Here is a 27,165-nt window from a genome sequence, read left to right as displayed (position 1 = left end):
TCCCATCCGTGATGCGTTGTGAGCTTGTAGATCGGCTATTTTATGTGCGTGACGCCACCGTACGACAAAGTATAAATCATGCTATATGCTACTGTGTGATGTACAGCATGCAAGCAGCTGTGTTGCATACTGAGACAAAATCTCTTTTTGTCTTTAAATGAGCGTTATTGTGGTTGAAATGTTTGTTTTTTTTAGGTCTGATGATTCGATGTTCAAGAATTGCATTGGCTTTGTATTGCATATTGGATGGGATGTGTGGACTGACAAATAAAAGTGGTACATTTCTTACATGGACAAGGTTCTTTTGGTTTTACTTTATAGTAAGCAAGTCTTTCCGTAATGCTCCATTTTAGGAGAACATCAAAAGGGTCTCCCTGTCTCTCTATCTCTTTAATAAACAGAAACTGCATTTTCAGGTCAGGATACCAGTTTCATACAATCAGGAGAGAGAACTCATACAGGATACAGTACAAACAAGACAAAATTGGAAATGGAACACTAAAAGGTTTAAGCGGAAAATGCTAGTCTACCCTTTCTTGATTGGCTGAAAGTGGCAACCCAACAAAATCTTTCTTTATTCAAGAAATGGACTGACAGGGAAACCCCTGTTACTGAACACACACTAGCAATGATAACTATTCGAATATAGAGCTTTAAACCAAAAATACCACCCTACCTTTACTGTAATGACTGTTTTGTTCCAAATAGTGGATAATTCATTTTGGAATTTATGCATCAAGTAGCCTATCCATTATTTGGATTCCTTATGAGTAGTATACTGAAGTTCAAGATAATTAACCTAATTAATCACTCTTCATTCAGAATACTGCCATGGTTGAAAATTCTCATGTACATAGTCCTACAGTAGGTGTGTTGTAGTTCTGAAATCCTCCTGAGGGGGGCAATGTGACTCACTCCTCATCTGTGCCTTAGTTAGAAGAGGCAGTCAATGTGTCAATGTGGTCCATGGCTGACCTTCAAATAGTGGAGTACCTGAGACAGAGGGAGATACTCAGGTAATTAGCAAATAATTACAAGAACATTTAACCTATTAAAAGTGGGAAAGCAGTCTGGGTCATTTTAGATTTTTGCTATAATATATAGCACATTGGTTGGCTATTCAAACATAGCAGATATACATGCTCATAGCTTGTAGATTTGCTTTTTTTTTTAAAGATCCTGGAATATATATATTTTTTTTAATGTGATTTTTTTTAACTCAAATCTTTGCATTGATTTGTTGATACATAAAAAATAAGGATAAAATGACTGATTAATCTCTCAGAAAATCATCTATAGTTGCAGCCCTTCTTTCAATATACAAGTACGAAGAGCATTGCCCCCCACTGTCTGTGTGTAGTCTTACTGGGAGCGGTGCGGTGCGAGCGCAGTGATGCACTCAGTCCCTCCAGACTCAGCCGAGGCACCGCTGACCTCACTGGCCCCGGGCGTATCCCAGCATTCCACTGGGCTGAGCGCACCAAGCTCCTTGCCGTGTCCTTGGTCATCATGGGATAGTCCAGGCTGCGAGTGGCCCAGTCAGGTCTGCTCTGGTTGTGATAATGTTGATGATAATGATGATGATGAGGAGGAGGATGGGAGGGTGGTAGGGGGCTCAAGATGGAGCTGAGGTCAAGGGACAGAGTCATCTGAGAGAAAGGAAAAAATAAGATGAATGACATGGATGTTATATATATATGTGTGTATATTGTACTATAGATAGATAGATGAATTTGCATTCATCAGAACAATATATTAACTATTAAAGGCAATTTGGAATGTAGAGGTAAGTGAATGAAAAACACTCCTACTCCCTTAAAAACCCACCCAGTAAAAGTACTGTTTACACTTCATAAGTAACAGTTGATGGGCATTAAGCACTACAAGATACGTTGAAAATGTTAGTGACTGCACAATTCAATATAGTTTTTTTTTCTTTTTAGTAAGAGCACATACCACATAAGGGTATAGTCCTTCTCACAGCTGACCCCAGTTTGAATCCGACCTGAGGCGCTTTACTGCATGTCACCCTCCCTCTACCTTTTATGTCATTCTGTTCACTGTCCAACAGTATCTGAATAAAGCATGAAATGTCCAAGATATATCTTAAAATTTAAATAAAAGTAGAGCCTAAAGCATAATAATATGGAACAGAATTCTACTTTTATTCTATCCTCTCCGCAGAGCATTTCAACAGAGACTGAAGTGTTTATTCCATATTCAATGTGCCCTTTCTTTCAACCCCCCCCCCCTCTCTCCACCATCATCAGCATTATTATCTTTGTCTTCCATCATCCTCCATTCTGTGTGGAACTCGTAATTAACATGAATTTTCCCTGTAATGGCTCGACCATAATGCACAGTGCATTATGCAGGGTGGTGGTGTCTCTGGAGAGTTCCCCTGCAGAGTCAGGTAATGGGGGTCTCTCTGTTACAGTCAGGTTATCACCATAATGGATGTGAGAGTGCTGGTTTACCATTGACTTGGCTTTGCGTAGTTTATAATTGGCCTCAGACAAGGTTTTTTTCTGTGCGTTGTCTGGGTCGGCCCTGTTAGTGGTGGTGGTGGTGGTGGGGGCCGCATATCTGCTTCTCATTTGCCTGAGGAGAGATTTAGAGCTGGTGAGTGGTGGTCACGTGCAACCAGGGGAAACAATTCTCATTATATGCAGCAATAAAGCACTAATGAGGTAGGCAGGGTTCGATTTGTGGAGGGAAAAAACTAAACAAAAAACAGGGGAGATCCACTTAAGCCCTATATACTGTACTTAGTCGTACAACAAATGTGAAAATAGCCAATCTACAAGCGACATCTTGTGAGCTTGCAGATTTGTTATTTTCACTATTTAAGAAAGACCTTAAAATGTTATGTTTTGAACAATTTTGAACACAAACATTTAGGAAAACATCAAATGTAAATATCAAACATATCAGAGAGTATACATTTCCCAAGGAAATGCATGTATTTAGTCTGAAAAGAAGCACGGATAAAACATATCTCCACCGGCCATAAAAATGGATGACCGATCCCCCACAGCAAATCAAACTCTGGAGGTACAGTAATGGCTGCACAATTAAAACTTGAAAACTGTTGCTGTATTTTTTACCATCAGAGGTGAAGTAAGAGGTAAGTGTGCTTTGGACAGAGTATCAACCCAATACATTCTTCAAATCAAGTGAGATAACAGTTTTGCTTTTGCTTTGCAGGCAGTTAATGGGGACAATTTCCTAAAGGTAACAACTAAACCAATAACTTCTCATTTCCCTTCACACTGCCATTCCCACACTCTTGAATAGACAATATACTCTCCAATTAAGACTGAGGACACTTTACTGTGTGTTCAAAGTGCTATAAAACAAAACGACTATAAAAGCAAATGTAACCATCAGCTGTTAGGGGAGATTATCAGACCTGAGGGAAGTGGTCTTACTGTGCTTGTTCGATGGGGTCCATGTTGGCCAGGTAGTTGAAGCGCAGGGTGTCTTTGGGGTGTCTGTCGGCATCTCTCCAGGGTGGCAGTCCAGTGGGAGGCTTCCCTGTCCCTGCCCCTAAGCCCCTCCCAGGGGTGCTCCTGCCTCGCTGGGTGGAGGGCGCTAAACGCACCTCACTGGTGGCGACTGGTTCAGCCGTTTCTGGCCGAGTACTGCTGATGGCTGTCACCTCTGGAACCACAAACTGCTGCTGGGCAGAAGGGGTCTGAAAAATTCAAACCCCACAAAGAGACTCACTCACATGCAAATATACTGGATTTTTATAAAATCATCGATTTTCAAATACAGCACAAATAGCAGATCTACAAGCTCACAATGCATCGCTTGTAAACTAGCTATTTTAGCGTGACACCGTTGTATGATGTCGTTAATCAGACTCATCTATTTTGTCTATTATAAAAGCATATTAATCGAACAAAAAAGTAATCAGAAGTATAGCTAAGAAGATAATCGATAGTTACAGCCCTACTACAGTAGTTTCGTCTCCAAACCTGAGGTTTGTTGATCCACAGTTCCTGCACCATCTCTATGTAATGTCTCTTCCAGACGCCCTGCTCAAATGGCGTTGGGGAGAAGCTGATGCACCAGCCCAGCCTCAGACACTTGGACATCCACAGCTGGTCCAACTCCACTATAGCCTTCCAGTGCCAACTCACCTGCACGCGTACGTACGCACACACACGCACACACACGTGCACATACACACACACACACACACACACACACACACACACACACACACACACACACACACACACACACACACACACACCAAAACAGCTGATTCATTTCTCACACATAAATTCTTTCCTATTCTTCTCTTATTGATTACAGTTTACAAAAACATTGATACCCATCACCAGTAAAAGTACAACCATACACAGACCCTCCACCTTTGAAGCAGATCAGTACCTGGGCACAGCGGCAGAGGCTCCGGGGGTCCAGGAAGGAGAACAGGTAGAGGGAGAGGACTCTGGGAAGCAGGCAGGTGAAGTCAGCGGCCTCCTGGGGCAGTCTGCTGCTCACACTGTGGTCCAGGTACCTGAGCTGGCCCACAGAACACCTGGACAGGAAGTCCTCCAACATGGCCTTCCTCTGGCTGTCAGACCACTTGTCAAACTGAGGTGTAGGAAGACAGAATGAACCACATAGCACAGAGTAGAAAAGAATAGAATAGAATTATTTCACCTGCACCACTTTTGCATCTTCAAGTGAATTCATTCATAGATTTCATACTATGCCGTACAACAATTTCTTTTTTCGGTGAGCTTAAGACATCAAGTAAAAACCTTTACTTGACAGATGCTATTTCTGAATATGTGCTTTTGACTTACCCACTTTCCCAAAAGGTTTCGTCTCTCCATGAATACCTGAGGAAGAAGTGTTGTTAAAGTAATCACAAGTACAATATCATATCAAGATCGTTATAATAAACAATGATGATAGGGAGGTATTATATTGTGAATGCTTTGATCCGAATCAAGCTTAAATGGCAAAAAAGGGAGATATTAAGGGAAACATTTAAAAGCCTTTAATTTAATGGCTAATGCATGGCAATAATAAAAAAAGACACCCACACACTGTGGCGCAAGGCCCTCATCAGGGTGACTGATAAACCACACTCAGTCGCAACACATGGGTGTCTTTTTTATTGTTGCCATGCATTAGCCATTCAAATAAAGCCTTTTAATTTGTCCATGCACAAGAGTGCTTTGGTCTTTTCCCTTTTGTGCCATTTACCTTGTTTGGGATTCTTCACTCTTTGCCAAAAATCTCTCTGACCGTATGCTGCATGGACTAACAAATAATAAATAAACCTGTATGACACCATATGCTACCTGATGGTCCCACAGAGGCTGCAGTGGCCCACACAACTACTTAAACACACTTTCAACACTTTCAACCTGTTGAAAGTGTTAGGCTACTAACATTTTCTAAAATTGCTAAAACATTTAGATAGTGTGAGCTTGTAGATTGGCTAATTTCGCTATTCGTTATAATATAATATGAAGTATACAGGACTTAAGTGGATCATAGCAAAGGGTGAAAAATGCCCATGACTTACATTGTTGTTGGACAGCTGGTGGTTGAGAGGAGTCCAGGCACTCATCTTGGTCTGCATCTTAGCAGAGCTCAGCGATGTTCTGGGTGCGAGTGGCATACTTCTGTTCTACTGCTATTGTAATGACGTGATTGAGGTAGATCACAGTGTAGTGTTTTCCCTAAACACGTACATAAGAATGCATTAAAATGAATAAACAAACTGAAAGGTTTTAAAACAATGAATGCACCATTCTTTATGAACATGTTTTGTGTGTTTCCACTCATCTTTGTTATGATTGAAGTAAAGAATATTAGACATACAACACACAATACAATTATGTTGTGCACATTGCTGAAAGCAAATAGTTCTCTCTATCCAGTCATTCAACTCACCATCAGTTCTTATCTACATGGTGGGCATATATATCGCCCCTCATAGTCTTCATGATCCTCTTGGGTAAGAAGCACTGTGCAAGAACTGTTTCTGGGGCCTCCTCTCTTCCCACTTTACTACTAAAACAGTTTACATGTTGTTACTATAGCAACGTTGAGTGCTTGGCTTGCACCATTGACTGCCCTCCCTCTTCTTCTCATAGTAACTGGCAGTGTTGCCAGATTTTGTGAGAGAAATAAGCAACCAGGTCTAGGAAAACAAGCCCAAAAGAAGCAACTAGGGCACTAGGCCATTATGAGCACTTAGTTTAAACCTACATACTGTATACATTGAAAATGGCTGATCTACAAGCTCACAACACGTCACAAATTATGAAACAAGCCCAAATAACTACACTTTAGAAACAAGCCCAAACGCAACCCGCAACTACCAATATTTACAAGAAACTTTACAGAAAAACAAGCCCAAAGTCGCTTATTATAAGCCGCCATGGCAACACTGCTGACAACACTGCCTTGAGCGACAACCGCCTGCTGAGATAAATACCCGGCTGCTCACACAGGGAGGCGCTGCAGTATAACCCACATTATAGGCTGTATACAGCCTCTACTAACTACAGTAGCAGGCTAGTAAATATAAACCCATTTATACTCCCCCCCCCCCCTATATTTCTCTTCTTTTATTTCTGGGAGATAAAGTGTTGATTTAACTCTGAGAGTGTGCAAATGGAACCAAATGGGCCCGGGTCCATTTGGTCCCCGACTCCCCGGATCCAACGGACGTTAAGAAACAACTGTGGACCAGTGTTTCCCAAACAGACCAATCTTTGTGGGTCGCGAGTAAATATCCCCTTTCTTTCGTTTCCTATATTAAAAAAATATATATGTATCTTATTTCAAAATATTTCAAAGGTTTAAGCAAAAAACTAAGTCAAAACTTTTCATCAATTAAAAACAATTCCAACATTTTTCAAAAGTAGGCTATTTCATAAATAAAATCAAAAAATGTAATCATTAAAAAGATGATTTTTTTTTAAAGTACGCCTATAGTGAAAATAGCAGATCCACAAGCTCGCTGTTGTGAGCATGTAGATCTGCTATTTTCACTAGTTTGGGTCCCGGGCAATTAAACCATGACGGTTTGCCCCCCTTTGATAACGGGGTTACGGGGCAAACGTCTAATGTCTCTTTTGGGTCTCGAGCAAAACGTTTGGGAACCACTGGTGTAGATTACTACTACTACAGCATGTGTGAATGCCGACAACTGTTGTTGTTACTGATAACAACACAGTGATAGGCAGTAACATGTGTTGTCGACAGGCTGTTAGGTTGTAACATTGTTCTTCTGCCCAGATATAAAGTGCTTTGTAGACTACTGTAGCCTACGGACACCATTTTTTTGAAAATGTAAGAAGACAGTAGCCTACATTGCCACTTTTTTAGGCCTATTTGTGTGTGGAATGGGAGTAGGCCTAATAGTAAATCAGTGGTGGAAAAAGTGCATTTTTCCCCCAAAGTGTCAATACTGTCTGCAATGTATAAATACTCTGTTACAATTCAAAAAAATTTACTACTAAAAGTATGAAAGTAAGGTCCCGTTTCACAAGTTTTCAAATGAATAAAATGTATAAACATCTTTTGAAAATAGCCGAAATGTATATGGCTGAAGTGGTTAATGTATGTTTTGTAATAATAATCAAAATCTACAGAGTCTAACTAGTAAAGTTTTCAGATAATTGTAGTGGAGTATATAAGTAAATTTTTGCCTCTGAGATGTAGTGGAGTAGAAGTAAAAGTACTGAAAATTGGGAAATACTCCAGTAAAGTAAAAACATCTCAAAATTTAAACTTAAAGGAGCACTTCACCCCTGGAAGAAGTTCCAGGGGTGACCACAGGGGGGACCACAGGGGGACCACAGCGTATCACTGCCTATAACTTCAACTCCCAGAATGCTTTGGTGCCTTGTGGCAGGGGAGGTTCCATGTGGGTGTGATCTCCAACAATAACATCCCTAACATCCAAACAGCATGCCAGTGTCGCCATGTCTGCTTATTATAAGCGGCTTCTTTCTAAAATGTAGTTGATATTTGGGCTTGTTTCCAAATGTTTTGATTGCTGTTTAAACCAGTGGTTCTCAAACATGTTCATGTATTTTTCCACAGACCCCCATCTGAAATTATAATTTGTGGCAGGGAGCCCCTAACAAATATGTGTAAAAAATATTCCACATTTTGAAAAGCAAATAAAAATATTTTGCAAAAAATCCACATTTTGGACTTTTTCCCCCTCAAGATTTTTTTGTAAATAGCAGATCTACAAGCTCACAATGGGTTGCGAAGCGTTGTGAGCTTGTAGATCAGCAATTTTCAAATATATAATATCCCATGTCTAGGTAAAGTGCTCTTGGCATAGTTATTTTTCTTTTGGGCTTGTTTTCATAGACCTGGCTGCTTATTTCTCTCACAATATCTGGCAACACTGGCTGTCCTCGCAAACGTTCATCTAGTTACATATTATGTCCAAGGATTCGTTAGTGATGTCATATCACTGGGACATATAAGTATCTTCATGCAGTTTCACTTCCGTGTCGCATAGTATTGACATCACTGTCACATCCTTGGTATTATGATCCTAGCCTTTCGTGACGGTGTTTGTTTACCAGCGCTGCTACTCCACGCTGTATTTTTTTTTTCAAGCTTGCGCTTATGAAACACTACACAGGATTATTATTTCATGTCAACATTCAAGTACAACTATCAGAAGATAACTCAGGTAAAGTAATGCCTCACTCTACAAGGGCCGCTGGCCGCAGCTAATGGGAGTGGCCGAGTGGCGAAAGAAGGTTGAACAAAGTGTTACGGACACCCCATTGGGGCTGTCTTTTGAGATGGTCTGACTGAGACACGCCGAGACATGTAGTGCGGAAAGGAATGAGACCAATCTCTCATGATGCAAATAACGTCACGAATATTGCGAAGATTACTAGATATCTAAAAACACAGATTATTTAAAAAAAAAACCCAGGATCTTGTTTCTTGACTCCTAAACTTCATTAAAAGACCGAAAACTTCTTCCAGGGGTGAAGTGCTCCTTTAAGTACAGTACTTCAGTACATGTAGCTACTAGTTACTTTACACTACTACTAATACTGTAGTAAATAGCCATATATATATTTTTTAATGCCGGCCTAAAATGTTCATTTCATTTTAGAATTGAACTGTGTAGTCACTCAGACAGACAGATAGACAGATAGACAGACAGACAGACAGACAGACAGACAGACAGACAGACAGAAAGACAACACACTATATTATAGGCTACTACTACTTTCTTTCTCCAGTCCATAGATTAACGTTTTTACTTTCAATAGCCATGCTCGTCCACGATACGTAGTCGCGCGGAACCAGTCTGCCAGATTCTGCGAGAGAAATAAGCAACCATGGTCTATGAAAAAAGCCCTAAAGAAGTCACATGAGCACTATAAAAATTGGGATATTTTGAAACATTTTAACAACACAAAACTAGCATCAAATATTTTCAGATGGTGGGTCCTTGAAATGAAAATGTTTGAGAACCACTGGTTTAAACAACATTAGGAAATAAGCCCAAATAAGCAACTGCACTTTAGAAACAAGCCCAAAAAAACGCAACCACCAATATTTACATGCAACTTCACAGACAATGTCGCTTATAATAAGCGGACATGGCAACACTGACGGGGACGTCGTAAACCTGCTGTGAGAACTGAAGAGAGGAGGAGGAGGAGGAGGAGGAGAAGGAGGAGGAGGAGGTGGTGGTGGGTCATTCACTCATTGTTTGTTACTGCAACCCGAGGAGCAGCGAAGACCCCCGCAGCCACACACACGTGAATCTTCTACACAATATCAAGGTAAAGTTCTTATAAAATAGTTAGAAATTAACGCATTTCCACAAAGCGAACATTTTTTATGTGTAACTGTGTCGCCATCGCCACACACTCTGTGGAATGAATGGTGAAGAGATGAAAGCAGTGGAGCCGCCGGTCGGAGGCAGCGCTTTAACGTGGATACAGGAGAGTGTTGCCATGTCCGCTTGTTATAAGTGACTTTTGGCTTATTTTTCTGTAAAGTTGCTTGTAAATATTTGTTAGTTGCGGGTTGCGTTTTTTTGGGGCTTGTTTCTAAAGTGTACTTGCTTAAACCAGTGATTCTCATCATGGACCACCCAAATTATTAATATGTAGCCTATTTGTGCTGTTAGAATGTTTCAGAACGTTTCCAAATATTCCACATTGATTTTATTTCAAGATGTTTTTAAAAAAAAAGAGCAGATCTACAAGCTCACAAGTCACAACGCGTCGAGTGCTCATGTGGCCTAGTCGCTTCTTTTGGGCTTGTTTTCATAGGCCTGGTTGCTTATTTCTCTCACAAAATCTGGCAACATTGGTGGATAGGCGAGCTTCCATACGGTTACTATCGAGACACACACACACACACGCACGAAGTAACCGTCATCTTTTGTTCCGCTGCGTTGCATGACATTATTTGAGGCTATCAGGGCCTCAATGTTTATCTCTGTTACGCGTTATTTGACCGAGCAGATGATGATGAGCCGACAGATGATTACCGATAGATAGGACACATTTATACTTTATACTGACGATGCATTCATAGTTAGTTACACGTTAATTGGTGAATGGACCGGCAGCAGCGGTGGTCCGTGAACAGGAATCAACCAGCACGCCCATGGCATTACGCACAGGTAATGGGCGCACTGAATAGCAGTATATAGGTCCAGGATATATATTTATATACATTATTATAGAGTGCATATTAGGCCTAAGCATACATTCAATCATCAAATGGCTGATCAATTAAGTGCTTTGCTTATCAGTTTGAGGTTTTGTTGCCACAAACTTCGAAGTATTCTAATTATTCTTTCTTTTTGAGTAGCCTACTCGTTTAATATGATTTTTTTTTTTTTTTTGCATTATTGTAAATTATTGTTTGTCTTTAAATGTTTCGATGAATTGAATACACAGGACCCCAATGGAAACATGCCATAGTGCTTTCTTGAGTTTATCCTTTTAGCATCCTTTTGTATGAAACTGTACCTCTGCTTTTTTTTGCAAACTGTTAATAAAGTATTCAATCAATCAATCAAATTACATTTTATATTTGGCTTTATGGGTTTTATTTTTACCATGGGTGCGTAGGCTACTGTGGGCTACTGTAAATGTAATAACTTGCAATTATTCACGCAATTAACCATGTAGGATTTTTAAGTGGTGAGCTGAATAGTATATGAATTAATGATGTTTATTCATTAATCCATATCACCACCCACCCTACAGACCGTGAAAGCAATTACTAACCTTCTTTAAACAGCAGCCCATTGTGGGTTGCTTTATCTAATTAGCCCAATCATTATGAAATTGGGGTCATTTTCAGGCCAAGTACAAAATACACCATATAGGCTATAGCCTATGTTGAATAAATTAAAAGATGTATTTGACATGTACTGTGTATGTATTTTTCAGATCCCTGACCAAATATCATCTCACTCTGCATCTGTCTTCAATTCTCTTCCTCCATGGTCTTCTGGCAGAAAAGTCTAATCTACATAGATTACAACTACAAGGGACCTTTATAATTCTCAGTTGATGGAGGATTATGACAAATGGAATTCTCTAAATTGGTGACTGAAAGTCTGCTGGTGATGGATGTGAACACCCTCAGCCATGGCCATCTTGGATTTTGCCTACCGACGATGTGGACTGTTTCTTTCTGAGTCAAAGAGAAGGAGCAGTCACAGACTCGCTGTTACAGACGGCCCGTAAACCTTGTGTCCCGTCACCATCACTGAGCTCTTTGGCCCACCCTTTGCAGCGATTGCTGCTGAACCAAGCTGATGCTGTACCTTGGTGCTGTCCAACCGTCTCCCTAATCCCCACCCTGGGTGTCTGGTGTTCTGGTCTGTACCCTGTGCTGTGCTGACCCACACCATGGGTCTCCTGTGGGTGCTGTCGGTGTCCATGCTCGCGGCGTGCGTGGCGATACCCATGGACGCAGCGGCGGGCAGCCACAGCACGTTCACCTGCGAGCCCATCACCCTGCGCATGTGCCAGGGGCTCCCATACAACGGCACCTTCATGCCCAACATTCTGAACCACTATGACCAGCAGACTGCAGCTCTCGCCATGGAGGTAAGGTTCTGAATGCTCACATAGGGAAACCATGTGACACTAGTTTTGATGTTTGTTGATTTTTTTTCATATAAAGCCAAGATTCTGGTGACTCAGTCAGTAATAGTATACAGACCATAATGGTCTGTATATTATTATACCATATGTGCCTTGTGAGCGTGAGGAGGACTCGCAGGTTCGTATCAGATTGCTTTCCTCTCTCTCTGCCTGGGTTTCCTGTCTCTCTAGTCTACACTGACCTACCTCATCCCTATTCTGGGCATACAGGTGAACATTTGGCAAATATTACAGATCTACAAGTATATACAAGCATTGGCATCCCTAATCTGGGAATGTCATAATATGTGGACTTTCTGCAAAAATAGCTGATCCACAAAGCGATGTGTTTTGAACTGTTGTGAGTATGCTATTTTCAGTGAAGAGATTTGGTGTAAGGGGGACCAACTTAAGTGTACAACTAGGGGGGGACCTCAGTCAATGAAGTATATAGGGTTTAAGTTGTTTAAAACTATGAGTCAGTGACCCAAATAGGTCCCCATGGCCTTGGATCGGATGGCCCTCTGCATATGCACAACTAACGTTTTAATGAGCTTGGGTCTCATTGAGAGAGAGTTTTTTTTGTATTTGGGTCCAAGCAGAAGTAGGTTAAGAAGCTTAATATTCCTTTATGATTTGAGTCATAGACATGTGACTTGAGCCCTGAAACGCAACACAATGTGTGCTGCTAAACAAAGACCAACCGTACATCTAAAAATATTGCTGTTTTATCTTAAACATACAGGGTTTTCTGAAAATAGTGCCTTTAAATTTGTTTTGCATTCTGTGACCTTTTGCTGTTCCCCTTTTTCTTTTACTTTTTAAAAAAAACTTTTTTCTCTCTCTGACCTTTTCCAGGCACCCCTATCTTCTTCTGGGTCGCTCACATTTTATTTTATGTAAGAACTGAAGGAACGTGACATTTGTCGTCGCACACATTTTGTTTTGTATCTGTATCTGGGAGACTGGCCTATTCTTTTTCTCCCACACACACACACACACACACACACACACACACACACACACACACACACACACACACACACACACACACACACACACACACACGTTTATTGTGGGTTTGTGAAATGATCGAGTTAAAGGTCAAGTGTGGTTTTCTGCTGTGCATTCTGCCCCATGGACATCCTGGTAGCACCTTAGCAGCCTAGATAACTTAACTTCACACCATAGTTAGCTGCTAATTGTTGATAATACCAAAGTGCTAGCCTACTTTTCGTATTGCTCATCTGGCCTCAGGGACTGTGAGCATATTTCCAAATCATTAAGTAGAAATTAAGATTTCTCCTGGAGGTATTTGTGTGGGGTAGGGGGCATGGCGGTTTCAGTTATGGTGCATTATTAATAAAACACTGTTGTGCTATATAAGGCAGCATCTTATTCCAAAATGGTATCCAATCCCGGCGAGCTTTGTTGCAGTGATGGGTGCGATGATTTACAACATCTAGAGGCTGTTAAAATCAATGTCTCTTGTCTAAAACCTTTTACATGACAGGCTTTGTAGAAGTCTGTGGTGGACTTAACGTGGGTTTCTTTCCAATCTTTCCAAGTAAACACACGGCACTGCCAACAAGACAAGGCATTGTTTTAGTTTCTCTTTGCTTCTGATGGAGTTAAGCCTGGATTCCTGAAATTATCCCACGTTTTATTGCTTCTCATAGATTATCTATAGATTTACGGCTCATAGTATTTGATTGTTGTAGTTTAGTGTTATCCTCTTTTCGTCTATCCTCTATCCGTCGATGTAGGCATTTGAACTCAATCACGGAGCAGATGCATCACCTCATTAGATTAATCCCATCTTTCATGTACAGTATGCAGATCCCACGGACCCTCAGTCTATCCAGCAGTTACTGGTCGACATGACACACGTTTCACGTCTTGTCTTTGTCTTTTTCTCTGTCTCTCTGTCCATCTCTCTTTCTGTCTGACTCTGTCTGTAGATCTTTCACACTCTTTGTCTAGCCTGATTTATACTTAGTTGTGCACTGAAAATAGCAGATGTACAAGCTCAATCTACGCACGGTGCCTCACACTGCTGCACTTTGTGAGCTTGTAGATCGTCTACGACACCCGCGAGCAAACCAAGTATAACTCAGGCTTTTGTATCCACCTGTCTCTGTTTGGGACTATTCATCCGTAATTCCAAATATTTATTTGTTTACCCATCCATGTTTTCCTCATCTTATTTGTCTAAACTATTCATCCGAACTGATTTATCCATCCGTTATGTCCTCGTATTAATTTCTATTCACCCATCCGTCCTCTATCCGTCCTTTTAGTGTATTCATCCATATTGTATGCTGCCTTCCTCTCCCAGCTCTCCCCTCTGACCTCTCCCTGCCTCTGCCACACATAGATGGTATGTCTGCCCGACCATCTGTGCCTGGCTCTGCGCTCAACTGTACTCCAGATACACAGGGAGGAGAGATAGAGTGATGGAGGGAGGAGGAGTTTTGTGCCATTAAAAATCCAGGGGTTATGTAACCCCTGTGAGCGTGCATCGCATCACATTACACCACACCGCATCTGTACTCACTGAGCCTGGCAGAGCCGAGCACAGGCTTTTATTCAGAGTGCACTGTACAATCCTGAGTGTTCCAAGAATGAGTGTGCAAAGAAAATAAAAATAGCCACCCTACAAGCAATGGGACGTGTTGAAAAAAAAAGAAAAATAATGTTTTAAATAAGGACGCCAGGGTGAAAGTTTTTTTTTTGAGTAGTGTGTGTGTTCATTTTTTACCCTTTTTTATATCCCAATTTACAATTAAGTCATTTAGCCAATTAATCATCCCCTTACATTTCTGTGTTGCTACTTCTGTTTATCCTATTGGCTCACCTGCCAGTGAGGAGCCCCCACCGGGAGGACGTAGCACCTCCATCCCACTCCTCCCGTTCAACAACCCCCGCTGATAAGTGTCAGCCTAGCCTAGAATATGTGCAGCGACAAAGATCACCGTCCCCACCCGGCTTTCTTCCTCTGAACACGGGCCAATCGTGTTCATATAGATAGACGCTCTGCTTACCCGGATGCACTGCGGTGCATTTTAATCTCTAGACTCTGCGGTGGTGAACAGGTACTTGACACACTGTGACACTGGCGGTTGTTTTATTAACTTATTTTATTATTATTATTATTATATCCAGTGGTATTGGGACATTGGTGAATAAAGTTTGTGACTAATTTTCAAAGCTGTAAATAAGCAATAAGGATGGCAATGGCGGTCATTCTCCCGTTAGTCTGTTTGGTGGAGAGCCACCTTTAGGATGAACTCTAGCTATTTGAGTGACCTCATGACCTTGCCTCTAATGCCACCGCCAGGCTAAACACGAGATATCTCATAATCTAATCTGGTAATAATCTCTCAGTCCCAAATAGTAATAGTAAATTCAGCTTTTTTTGTCGGTTGGTTCAAACCACCAAGGGGGTTCTAGTGTGGCTTTTCGACTCTTAGTCTTGTTCACATTGTTGGCCCTACGTGCCTGAGACATGTAATAACCCAATCTTGTGTTTTCCAACCAGGTTAGCTTTTTATGCCTGATTAAAAATTGTGGACACGCTAAACGTAGAGAGGCGCCTCTGGTTTTAGACGCTGTTCACTTTGATTGGTCATGGACACACAATTAAGACTCTTTTAATGCTGAGAAACGCTCATTGGGTTAGGAAACCAGAAAAAAAAAACAAATAGATTCCAAATCACAGACACTACGCCTCTCTCTGTCTCTCTCTCTCCCGGCGTTGTGTCACCAACAGCTCTCTCTCTAGACTAAGTCCATGAGAGAATTCAAAGCCCTTGAGAGGGAGAATGCAGCCAAATGAGAATTGACAGCCGATTTTAAAGGGAATTAAGTCTGCTGAATAGCCATGATAATGATGATGAATGCCTCGCACCATGGAGAGACCAGGGCTTGGACGAGACCCAACGCCTGCCATTCTTACACAGTTCTTGTCAAAACCCCCTGAAGTGGTGTCTCTCTTGAATGTGTTATTTTTTTCCAAGTCTATTGGTTTTCAAGAAGGCTTTTGATGAGCCTGGGATAATTTGTCCATTTAAACACCCAAGTATCTTCTAGGGAAATTGAAAGCGTACTGATTGTCTGAATGGTGCCATCCAAATGATTATTTGTTTCATCTAGCGCTTTGGCACGACATATCGACAAATGGCAACATGATGAGCATGCATGGAAATTCACTAACAGGCTTGATTTAAACACTGGCACAGGAGATTTTTTTTTGCCTTTTGTTGCACAGATCTCCTCTTCTCATGGCTGTCTGAACATGGAGAAGCCACACAGTGAACGATTCATTTACGAAAAGCGGGATTTTCTGTTGTGTAAATCCACGCCTGGTCTGTCATCTCTGACCGTTGAATGACCTCCCAGCTGAAGTGGGACAGTGGCCTCGGGGACAGTGGGGATGGGAATCTGCTATTTCTGTTTGCGGATTTGAGTGGTACACGGGGACACAGGGAAATGGAGCATCAACTTCACCCCACCCCCCGTTTATTCTTCTTTTGTAATAAGTGCTGGTTTGAGTGGCACATGGGGGGAAGGAAAATAGGAGGATAGAACCTCCCTTTTATAGGTGTTGGTCTTGAATTGACTGATGTGGGGGACAGGAGAATAGAGAATAAAGCCCCATGTTTCTTACCAGCATGCACAGTAAAATCCTGTGTTAATTTAACTGCAAGGGTGTACCTCGCAGTTAAATTAAAACTAAGGATTATAGAGGGATAGACCTTAATTGATCCGATGAGGGAAATTCAGTTGTCATGGCAGTACATAGTAAGTGTGTGTGTGTGTGTGTGTGTGTGTGTGTGTGTGTGTGTGTGTGTGTGTGTGTGTGTGTGTGTGTGTGTGTGTGTGTGTGTGTGTGTGTGTGTGTGTGTGTGTGTGTGTGTGTGTGTGTGTGTGTGTGTGTGTGTGTATCTTATAGTTTCTATAAATAGCCGATCTACAAGCTCACAATGCGCTGCATCTAAATATATTGTGAGTTTGTAGGTTGGAATGTGAACATTTTTGAAAAACTTTGCCTATAACGACATCATGGCCAAAATAGGAACGCGAGGGTTAATGTGGTTAAATTACTGTAACACTGTGGATTTGACTGTGTTTAGTGGTAGGTATGAGCTTTCATCCAGCCAGCAAATATAGCATTAGCGTCTTATGGGTTATGGTACAAGACTGTGAAGCAGTATTATGGCGTAGTTTATGATCACCATAATAAATGACATTGCCAGTCATAACTGTGCTTACTTGTAATCAGATCGCAGTGGGGATTGTGACCACGTATGATGTATAGCCTAGAGGTTGTTCTCTACAAAATGATTCACCTCTATCTTGCAGAAAACATTGTTTCTATGTTTTTTTATGTTTCACTTTGGAGACCATGCTAAGTCTATACCAATGTATGGAATGCATGGAAACATGAGAATGAGCCAGTTTTGTCAGGATATATTACCATATCTTAAATTGGTCATGACTTTTTACACCTTTTTCTACTCATGACAGTAACGTTGCAACAATAAAGTGCTACACAGCAGCAACACCAACCAATTATCTATTTAACTGTTCAGTTCTTGATGTCCATACCACTTGTTAAAACCACACTGCTTTCATATGCTATAGAGTCTGTCAGTGGTGTTTTGACTTCATCGGAGCTTTGGAATTTCCCTTAACATCAAGGACCTCCTTCCAGGGAGTTTTTTTTATTGGGGATCAACCTTCATAAAATGACAGAAACCTGGATCTTCCATTGAAATAGGCTACTAGTCAGCAACAACCATCATCCTTAGGCTCACTGTGATGACTCTGTTTCTTTGGGAATCATCTTAAAAGGATTAAGGATTCCGCATTATAAATGCGAAGCTGAATTTAAAAAAGAAATAATAATATTTTCTTTAATCAATCGATGCCAAATGAGTAGCTTGTGAATATTGATATATTGATATAGTATTGATCTGCAATTCTAATTAATTTTAGCCCTCTTTAAAAAACCTCTTAGCAGCATTAGGGAATGTGCAGAATTAGGGGGGAGGAAAATGGAGACTGCACGGCAATGTAAGGTATATGCATGTACATCAAGTACACTTATTTATGTGCATTAGTGCAAGTAAACACGCTCACATTATGAATAGATTTGACAAACACACCACGGTGCAATGAGATACTCTGGTTATTTACAGTGGTATTCTCCAGCAAGTGGATTGCCTTTGTTGTCAGCTCAGTGTGCACATGGCATATGGCCTACAGCCCTACAGCCCTACAGCCAGGGCACCACACTGAATAATGGACAACACCCCAACTGCCATGCGCTGCTCTATGATCCTTCACTTAACCACGTTATACCTGCCTTCCCTCTTTTGGGTATGTCTTTACAGGCGAAAAGTTTCCAAATGTTTTTATTTGATAGAGGCAGTTAGCACGGAGACAGAGTGGGGGAATAACAGCCGTAAATGATCCGGCCAGGAATCACTGACTGATCACTGACTCGCTGTCAGGCATCGGATCCCATGTGGTACCACTCGGCTATCGGTTCACCGCACAGTTTTCAGATCTTTTCAATAATTGCGAAAATGGCAGATCTACAAGCTTTCAATGAGTCACGATGCGGTGTGTTCTGAGCTTGTAGAACGTCTATTTTCGCTCTTTGTTGTACAACAAAGTGTAAATAGGGCTTAAGTGGTTAATGTTCATCATGTCTCGTAGTCAGAGCAGAGGATATACACAGGACAGGACAAAGGTTTAGTCCATGGTCTCTAAACAGCCATTTACACCCGTTTCCTTGTGGTTTGGGGTCATCTTATTAGCTGCTTGTCTCAGGTTTACAGCGACTGCAGATAAACCGTGTTCTGTTACAGCTGTTGTATAGGATAACCTAGTTACCCCACCCATGCAGTGTGAATGGATTTCTAAAGAGGCAAGGTGTGTGTGTTTAAAATGCTGACTTGGCTCCCTGTTGGCTGTTGGATGCTCAGTGCAGTGGGCAAAACTCACTGGTCATTACACTTAGTTTAAGAGCTAGCAAGTAGGTAGACTAGTCTCACATATATAAACACACACACACACACACACGCACACGCACATACATATTATGGTCTGATAAACCCTGCTCAGCGTGACCCGTGGCATAAAGCAACCTCTTGTTTTATTTAATGTCCAACACCATGTTTATTGGCCTCCAAGTCAATGAGAAGCACATCCAGACAGTGAGTCCTTTTTCTGCACAACAACTATTCTAGTTTGTGTGTGTGTGTGTGTGTGTGTGTGTGTTTGTGTGTGTGTGTGTGTGTGTGTGTGTGTGTGTGTGTGTGTGTGTGTGTGTGTGTGTGTGTGTGTGTGTGTGTGTGTGTGTGTGTGTGTGTGTGTGTGTCGTGTGTGTGTCCGGCCAGCCGTGTGCGTTTGTTACACACAATCAGTGCGCTTGGCTTTCAAACACTCCTTAGCGGTGAATGACACGGATGAGTCGCTAAGGCCCATCCCTCCCTCTCTCTTCTATCTTTCCCTCTCTCTCTCTATTTCTCTCTCTCTCTCTTTTGTCCTTGCCCTCCCCCCATACGCGGGGGCACACCGGTTGCCCAGGAAACGCTCCCAATTGTACTGCTAACAAAGGGAGGCAGGGGCTTTCTTGGCTGCCGGGAGGTGGTCCCTCCTCCGCCCCGCATCCTGACCTCCTCGAACCCTTGCTCCCCCACCTCCCCACCCCTCCTCCCTGCATGATGCATCACCCGTCGCTATGGTGCAGAGGTGGAGAATGCAGAGAATTGGAGAACCGCGAGAGAGAGGGGGGGGGGGGCAAAATAAAGTAAGGGATGGATGGAGGGAGGGAGGGGATAGACGAAGAGAAGCGAGGTGACTCAGATGCATTTATAGAAGAGTAGATCACTGGAGACCAGTTGGTTGTGATGGGCTTCATTGTCGATGATTCATCCATCACGGACTGCAGCGACCGGCGTCGACGCTCTGCAAAGCAGCTTCTCATCAAACTCTAATTACGTTAGCATCACGGAGGAGACGCTCGCAGACGCACGTGCGTTTACAGTACACAGACACACGTACGCACACGCTACACGCACTCGGCTTTATGTCTTTTAATTAATGTGTCTGACTGCGTGTGAGGCTGCCGTTTCCACTGTGGCGTATTATATTCCATACGAAGATCAAAAAATCCCATAACTAACTCCCATGAATACGTAACGACGTTGGCAAGCGCGTTGCAAAGCGAAATTACATTAGCATAGCCTCCCCTAGGCCTACAGCACTCCACAGAATTCTGTATTACACGCTTGATTCTCCGTACATGGGCAGGCGGCTCTGGGGCGACATCATCAAGTCACCGACCGACCAACTGGAGGCTCACCAGCTGTTTGCTGTGTGGATGGATATAGGGTTTAATCCTACTAGGATGTGTGTGTGTGTGTGTGTATGTATGTATGCATACATACATACATATATAATGGCCTTAAGACGTTGGTCTCGCCATGTTAGTATTGCTGGGTGGATGAAGACATCACTAGACCGTATTTTCCATTTAACAGTGGAGCCTGACCAATGCCAGATGTTTGGAGAGTCCTAGACAACCGATTATTGATGTTTTATCTGAAAAGAACATTTAACTTTATTTATACCACAAACAAGTAAACCTAAAATACACATGAAGTGAACTTAATTTTATTTAACCACTTAAGTCCTAAATGGAATAAAAAAGAAAAGCAGAACTAAAATTTCAAATTGAACCTTTGAGAGGACGTGAGAGGACGCTGGCGCTATCTGTTCGCCGCTTCTCCGTCGCTCGCTCGCTTTAGCACTTTGAGATTTCTTGTAAATGTAAAGTGCGTTATAAATAAAATCCATTATTATTATTATTATTATCTCACAACGCATCGCACATGCCTGTAATGACATACCAAAAATAGCGAGACCATGTTGAAAGTGTTTAGAAATTGGAGCACATCGACTGCATAACTGCTGACACCGATGGCTTCGGAAAAGTCAAATGATTACTGATATATCGGTCAGGCTCTATTTAACACCAGAGATGCACCACGCACAGAATGATGTGCTGGTTATGACCGATGCCTGGATCGTAGTACAACTAGTGAATGGAGGGAAGGAGGAGATGAGAGGAGAGGATGAAGGGAGGGAAGGAGGGACCAGAGAGCTGGGAAGATAGAGGCATTTGAATGGATGGATGCATGGATGAGCTGAGGTGTGATAAGAAGAAAACGGAAAGAAAGAAAAAGGCAGAGATGGAGTACAGCACGATGAATAGAGGGAAAATGGATGCTGAGGGTTATTTCCTTCTTTTACTATCCAGCGTTTCCGGCCTTTGTTGTACACACACATGTGCGCATACGCATGCATACATTCATACACACACACACACACACACACACACACACACACACACACACACACACACACACACACACACACACACACACACACACACACACACACACACACACACACACACACACACACACACACACACACTGTGTCTATATATAACTTGTATCTCTGTACATTATCTGGGCATAGCACATCACATCAAAGTACAGTACAGTATATTGTACGGTACATTGCGTCCTGTGGCCTGCAGGGTAAATGCAGTGGGAAGCCCCAGATACAGACTTACTTTAGCTGCATTAGATCATGTCCGAGTGGTTGACTCACACTGACAACACACCACTGAGGAGGTAATAGATGTCACAGGACCGTGGCCTGGCAAAGGCGGGCAGTAAGGTTAATTTTTGACAAGATAAAATATAATCACATAGCCTGTTAACCACTTTCAACCTGGCATCCCTATTTTTCGGCCCAAATAGCCCATCTTCTAGCACACAGCACATCGCAACGACGATGCAACGCGTTGTATACTTAGATCGGCTAGATTGGCACTGTCTAAAGTGGCGAAAGACTTAAACCATTACCTACTATCTTTGACCTTTTACCTTTTATTTAAAGGGGGATCAAAACCGTAGTAACCGTTGTAGTTTGTTTCCTCTGGGCCACCTCCTGGTATGGAGAGTTATTCTCTCTCATGCAGGTGCAAAACTGCAAAACGGTGCACTGTTGGGTGTGTTCTAGTACAACTAGTGGCGTCAGTCACCGGAGCCGCAGTTAGTTCCTATACAGGTCAGCTTAAGTTAGGGCCTTTAACCTTTTAACCACTTGAACCCTAGCGTCCCTATTCTGGGCATGTCATAATAGGTGAACATTGGGAGAAAATATCTGATCTACAAGCTCACAACGTTTTGCGATGCCTTGTGATCTTGTAGATCTGCTATTTTCGGCTAAGAGGTTTGGCGTAGAAGGAACAAAGTAGTGGGCCAAGGACGGACCCCTGGGACACCCCTGTCAGCAAAGTATATAGATTTTAAGTGGTTAAATGGCCTCCCTTGTGCCAGAGACTAAACATGAATAGTGTGCATTCAGATAGCCCTCCATTTGTGGACTCTGAACATAGATCCCATTCATCACATTCCCTGTCATCGCTCAAGGAAAACGACTGATCCCCTCATACGCAAGGTGAATTATCTCGCTTAAATACCTTGATGCTTTTCTCCAATGCTTGCTTGTCTCTTTCCCAAGACGGTTGAAAATCCTGCTGTCAGTAATGTGGGAGCTATGTAACAAAGGCTGCGTTTCGTGCGTGTTTTGTGCTTGGCGGGGCCAAGCCTAACAGCCATTCTAATCCCTTTTGCATACAGAGGTGACATGTGGGTGGCATGCTGAGCTCAAACACACTGTTGAGACTAGTGCAGAGGTGTCATGTAATGATGACTTAAAGCTGATTTATATGTGCAGCCAAGTATAAATCAGGCATTAGGGTGGGGATACATTGTGAGGCTTTATTTGGATTCAGCTCCAATTATGCTGCCGAACATAAAGAAGAGAGACCGATGTGAAATCCTGCATTATACAACGTCATTGTCATAGTTTCATTAAATTGCTATTTTATTGGTTTGACTACTTACTAAATATATGTTATATATATGTTATTTTTACAGCAGTCTCCAATTTCATTACATTGTCACATTAGGTGTGTTTTTGTTTGTTCGTTTATTTTCTTTTAGCCAACAAAGCCAACATTCCCTGAAGAAGACCTTGCGTGGTCGAAACGTTGGTTTCCAAATAAATCCTGCATCGTGGCTACGAGTGTGCAGCTTTTTTCTTTATTCTCACTTTTAGCCAACAAAGAAAAGATCAGATCTGGCTCATGAGTTTTATTTATTTATTTCTTCATTTATTTGTTTATAGAAAAGCTGCTGCAAATTCAGTCACGGTCTCATACATCTCTGCTTAACAGATGGCGGAGTGGACACATTTGTTAATTTGTATTTTAACACAGCAGTGCAATCCCCTTCAGTACCCCCACTCAAATAACCACCTCCACCCCTCCCCCACACTGCCTCTGTCTCTGTCCCCAGCAGGAGAAGGACATGTGTCTGGCTGGAAATCGGCCCTGCTTGGGTGTGGCTGAGCCTTTCGTTTTTACACACATAAAACACACAGCCATGCAATGTAGCAGGCATACGGTTGTATGTGGGGGAATACATACAAGACATTTCCCCCTCTCTCGCTCTCTCACACACGCACGCACTCACACACACACACACACACACACACACACACACACACACACACACACACACACACACACACACACACACACACACACACACACACACACACACACACACACACACACACACACACACACACACACGTCCCCATCCCTTGAGGATTTACATATTAAAGACATGCCCCCCTACGCTCAGGATGCCTGTTGGCTGTGTTTGTGTGTTCATTCATACTTGGATGTGATTGTGTATGTGAGTAAATAATATACACCAGTACATGTCTATAAAAGCCTCTTGTGTGTGTTTGTGTGTGTGGGTGTTTGTGTGACGCTACATCCGTGTGTCAACCAGTCAGTCACACAGCGTGGTCCTCCCTCTGACACAAAGACCCTCTGACTGGAAGCCCCGCCCACACTGTGTGTGTGTGTGTGTGTGTGTGTGTGTGTGTGTGTGTGTGTGTGTGTGTGTGTGTGTGTGTGTGTGTGTGTGTGTGTGTGTGTGTGTGTGTGTGTGTGTGTGTGTGTGTGTGTGTGTGTGTGTGTGTGTGTGTGGTGTTAGGGTGGGGGGTTACTTCACTTGGCATGATGTTCTACACCTCCTCTATCTCTGTAGTGCTAGAGAAGGAAAAGGAAGCAAGGGGAAGAGAGGAGGGGAGAGAGTGTGGAGGAGAGGAGAAGGGGGTGGGGGAAAGGGTTGGGTTCTGCCAGCCAGCTCTGTGTTTGAACAGGTTCCAAGTTCACAAAATACACAAATTCGTTAAGCTGAGTCTAATGAATCGCCTTCTCGAATCGTTTTCCCCTTCAAGGACTCCTTAGAGGTGAATGACACGGATGAGTCACAGAGGCTCATCTCTTTTCTCTTCTGTCCTTGCCCTCCGTTCTACAACCGTGTGCAAGTTGTGATGTAATAACAATTTATAAAATAGGATGATGTATTAAAACACGAGTGCCCACTTTGTTTAGTCAACATGGAAAATTGCCCATTCAAAAGTGTGGGGGCGCACATGACTAAAATGAACAAAACTAATGGCAAAATGCAATATGTGCAGCTACTGTAGGTTCTCTAGGGATGAAGGCTGAGAGTGTTGAAAATGCAAGCACCGCAAGATGATGCAAACAAAAGAAAGAGTGCAGCATTTTCTATTCTGGAGGATCCCTCCTTTAACCTGCTGCTACTGAACTGAACATGAACTGTCTGCTGAGTGCAGCCAGTTCATGCTTAGGTAAAGTTAAGTCGCTAATAAGAGTACAGTTAATATTATCCCCACCCCATCACTGGTTCCAATAAAAATAATTCATAGTATTTGTCCCACAATGATCTAAATAAAGACTTTATATGGATTTGTTAAATTTTATATTATCTATGTCTTTACAACATAAAACAAATCACACTGTACTATGTCATCAAAAATACCCCATACTTTTCGGCCACCAAAAGGTCAATGTTAGCTGTGAAAGTCATACTTTCCTCAGCCTCGGCACAATAGTATGCTTGTCCAAAAACACAATATGTCATCAAAACAAAGTAATATCATACTATAATGCCCATGATATGTCATATTATGTATTCAAGTCCTCTGTTTGTCATTGGCTTTTCAATCTGTTCTCAATAACAATCAAAAAATGGTCATGTTATATTTGGACAGCGAGCAGGGGAGTGATAGACAGCAAATGGTCCAGCCGGCCGGGAATCTAACCAGGGACTCTCTGATCAGGGTAGTCTGTGAGCATATGGTAACCACTTGGCTACCGGGGCACCCCTCAATTTATTATTTTTCTTTTCCCATTTGTTTCACCGAATGGGTTCCCCGACTGATGCTCTACAACACACAAACCCATCAATAAAGCACAGCAGTAAACTTTGTCTCTCTCTCTCCTCTTCCTCTGTCTCTCCCCTCTCTGTCTCTCTCCCCTGCAGCCATTCCATCCAATGGTAAACCTGCAGTGTTCTCCAGAGCTCAGGGGGTTCCTGTGCGCGCTGTACGCCCCTGTATGCACAGAGTACGGCCGCATGACCCTACCCTGCCGTCGCCTCTGCCTGAAAGCCAAGAGCGACTGCTACAAACTCATGGAAATGTTTGGAGTCAACTGGCCTGATGAGATGGACTGTCACAGGTCTGTATTTTATATGTACACTCATGGATTAACTACAGCGGTAATCAACCATCCCTTTATAGCACAAAGGTTTTAAAGGCTCACATTTGGTATCACTTGGCTCTGAGGAGATGGACATCACACAACTAATTTGGATGGATGATGGAGAGGCGAAGAAGATAATTTTAATCTATCTAATCTTGTTATATAATCTTGTTTACGCCGCGTCTCTGGCCGAAGGTTTCGAATAAAGATGTTTACTTTGTGCTGCTAACTTTAGGACATTTTATGCACCTGGATACAGTTCCAGTAGCATAAAGAGCTTCCTGTTGTAAAATTTAGATTGATTGATTTCGTTTTTGGCTCTTACAGTAATGACAATGACAGGCCTCTTGGTTCAAGTAGTTTCTTGACGCCATTCGCCAGCAAATTAACCACATGAACCCAAGTGTCCCTATTCTGGGTCAAACATTCTGCGAAAATAGAGCTTTTAGAATGTAGATATAGGTATTTTCGTTAAAAAGATTTGGTGTTGAGGGATAAAAGTGCGGACCAATATGGAGTCTTGGGGGACCCAGTTCAACTAAGTATAGGGTTTAAGCGGTTAAAAGAAGAATCCATGATTATCAATCTTGAAATGTCTCCCGCCTTTTCCAGGTTCCCAGACTGTGATGAGACCTACCCCCGCCCAGTAGACCTTCTCTCCATCGCCGAGACCACAGAATCTCCTATTTCCGTCCAGCGGGACTACGGCTTCTGGTGCCCTCGTGAGCTCAAAATTGACCCCGACCTGGGCTACAGCTTCATGGGCGTCCGCGACTGCTCCCCTCCTTGCCCCAACATGTACTTCAAGCGTGAGGAGCTGGTCTTCGCTCGCTACTTCATCGGCGTGGTTTCCATCGTCTGCCTCTCTGCCACCCTTTTCACCTTCCTCACCTTCCTCATCGACGTGTCGCGGTTCCGATACCCAGAACGGCCGATTATATTCTATGCCGTGTGTTACATGATGGTGTCCCTGGTGTTCTTCCTGGGTTTCCTGTTGGAGGACAAGGTTTCCTGCAATGCTGCAAGCCCAGGCCGGTTCAGAGCCTCCACTGTGACTCAGGGCTCCCATAACAAGGTAAAGAGACCGGTTTGGCTGCTTGATTAATTAGTTTTTTTCTGTAATTCAAGGCAAAGAGAAGTTTGATGCCTTCTTTAACCACTTCAACTCTAGCATCCCTATTCTGGCCATGTCATAAGCGAACATTCGGTGAAAATAGGCGAACTTTCTGTGAAAATAGGAGAACATTTTGCAAAAATACAAAGAGGGCAAAGAGT

General features: G+C 42.5%; 2 protein-coding genes across 2 annotated transcripts in view; one reads left to right on the top strand and one right to left on the bottom strand.

Moving 5' to 3' along the window:
* Nucleotides 1-911: 911 nt before the first annotated feature.
* On the bottom strand, nucleotides 912-26,629 carry LOC308102961 (F-box only protein 16-like; the record flags this gene model as incomplete). The annotated part of the gene is made up of 9 exons (XM_080452813.1): nucleotides 26,528-26,629; nucleotides 5,558-5,714; nucleotides 4,827-4,862; nucleotides 4,405-4,611; nucleotides 3,984-4,148; nucleotides 3,432-3,697; nucleotides 2,478-2,601; nucleotides 1,367-1,649; nucleotides 912-922 (listed from the first exon to the last, which is right to left on the bottom strand). The coding sequence occupies exons 2-9, from the start codon at nucleotides 5,651-5,653 to the stop codon at nucleotides 912-914; spliced, it is 1,188 nt and encodes a 395-aa protein (XP_080308939.1). The 5' UTR covers nucleotides 5,654-5,714; nucleotides 26,528-26,629.
* The window catches only part of LOC308103279 (frizzled-3-like), a 31,005-nt gene continuing 14,268 nt past the window's right edge, over nucleotides 10,429-27,165 (top strand). Inside the window, exons 1-4 of the mRNA XM_080453197.1 lie at nucleotides 10,429-10,669; nucleotides 11,448-12,113; nucleotides 25,670-25,866; nucleotides 26,503-26,965. Of these exons, the coding sequence (XP_080309323.1) occupies nucleotides 11,913-12,113; nucleotides 25,670-25,866; nucleotides 26,503-26,965 (861 nt within the window). The 5' untranslated portion in view covers nucleotides 10,429-10,669; nucleotides 11,448-11,912. The remainder of the gene's footprint in view (nucleotides 10,670-11,447; nucleotides 12,114-25,669; nucleotides 25,867-26,502; nucleotides 26,966-27,165) is intronic.

The sequence above is a fragment of the Gymnoscopelus braueri genome (genome assembly GCF_963280865.1).
Source record: "Gymnoscopelus braueri genome assembly, chromosome: 16".
Taxonomy (NCBI): domain Eukaryota; kingdom Metazoa; phylum Chordata; class Actinopteri; order Myctophiformes; family Myctophidae; genus Gymnoscopelus; species Gymnoscopelus braueri.
Note: the sequence above shows the minus strand (reverse complement) of the source record. Positions and strands in the feature narration are given on the sequence as shown.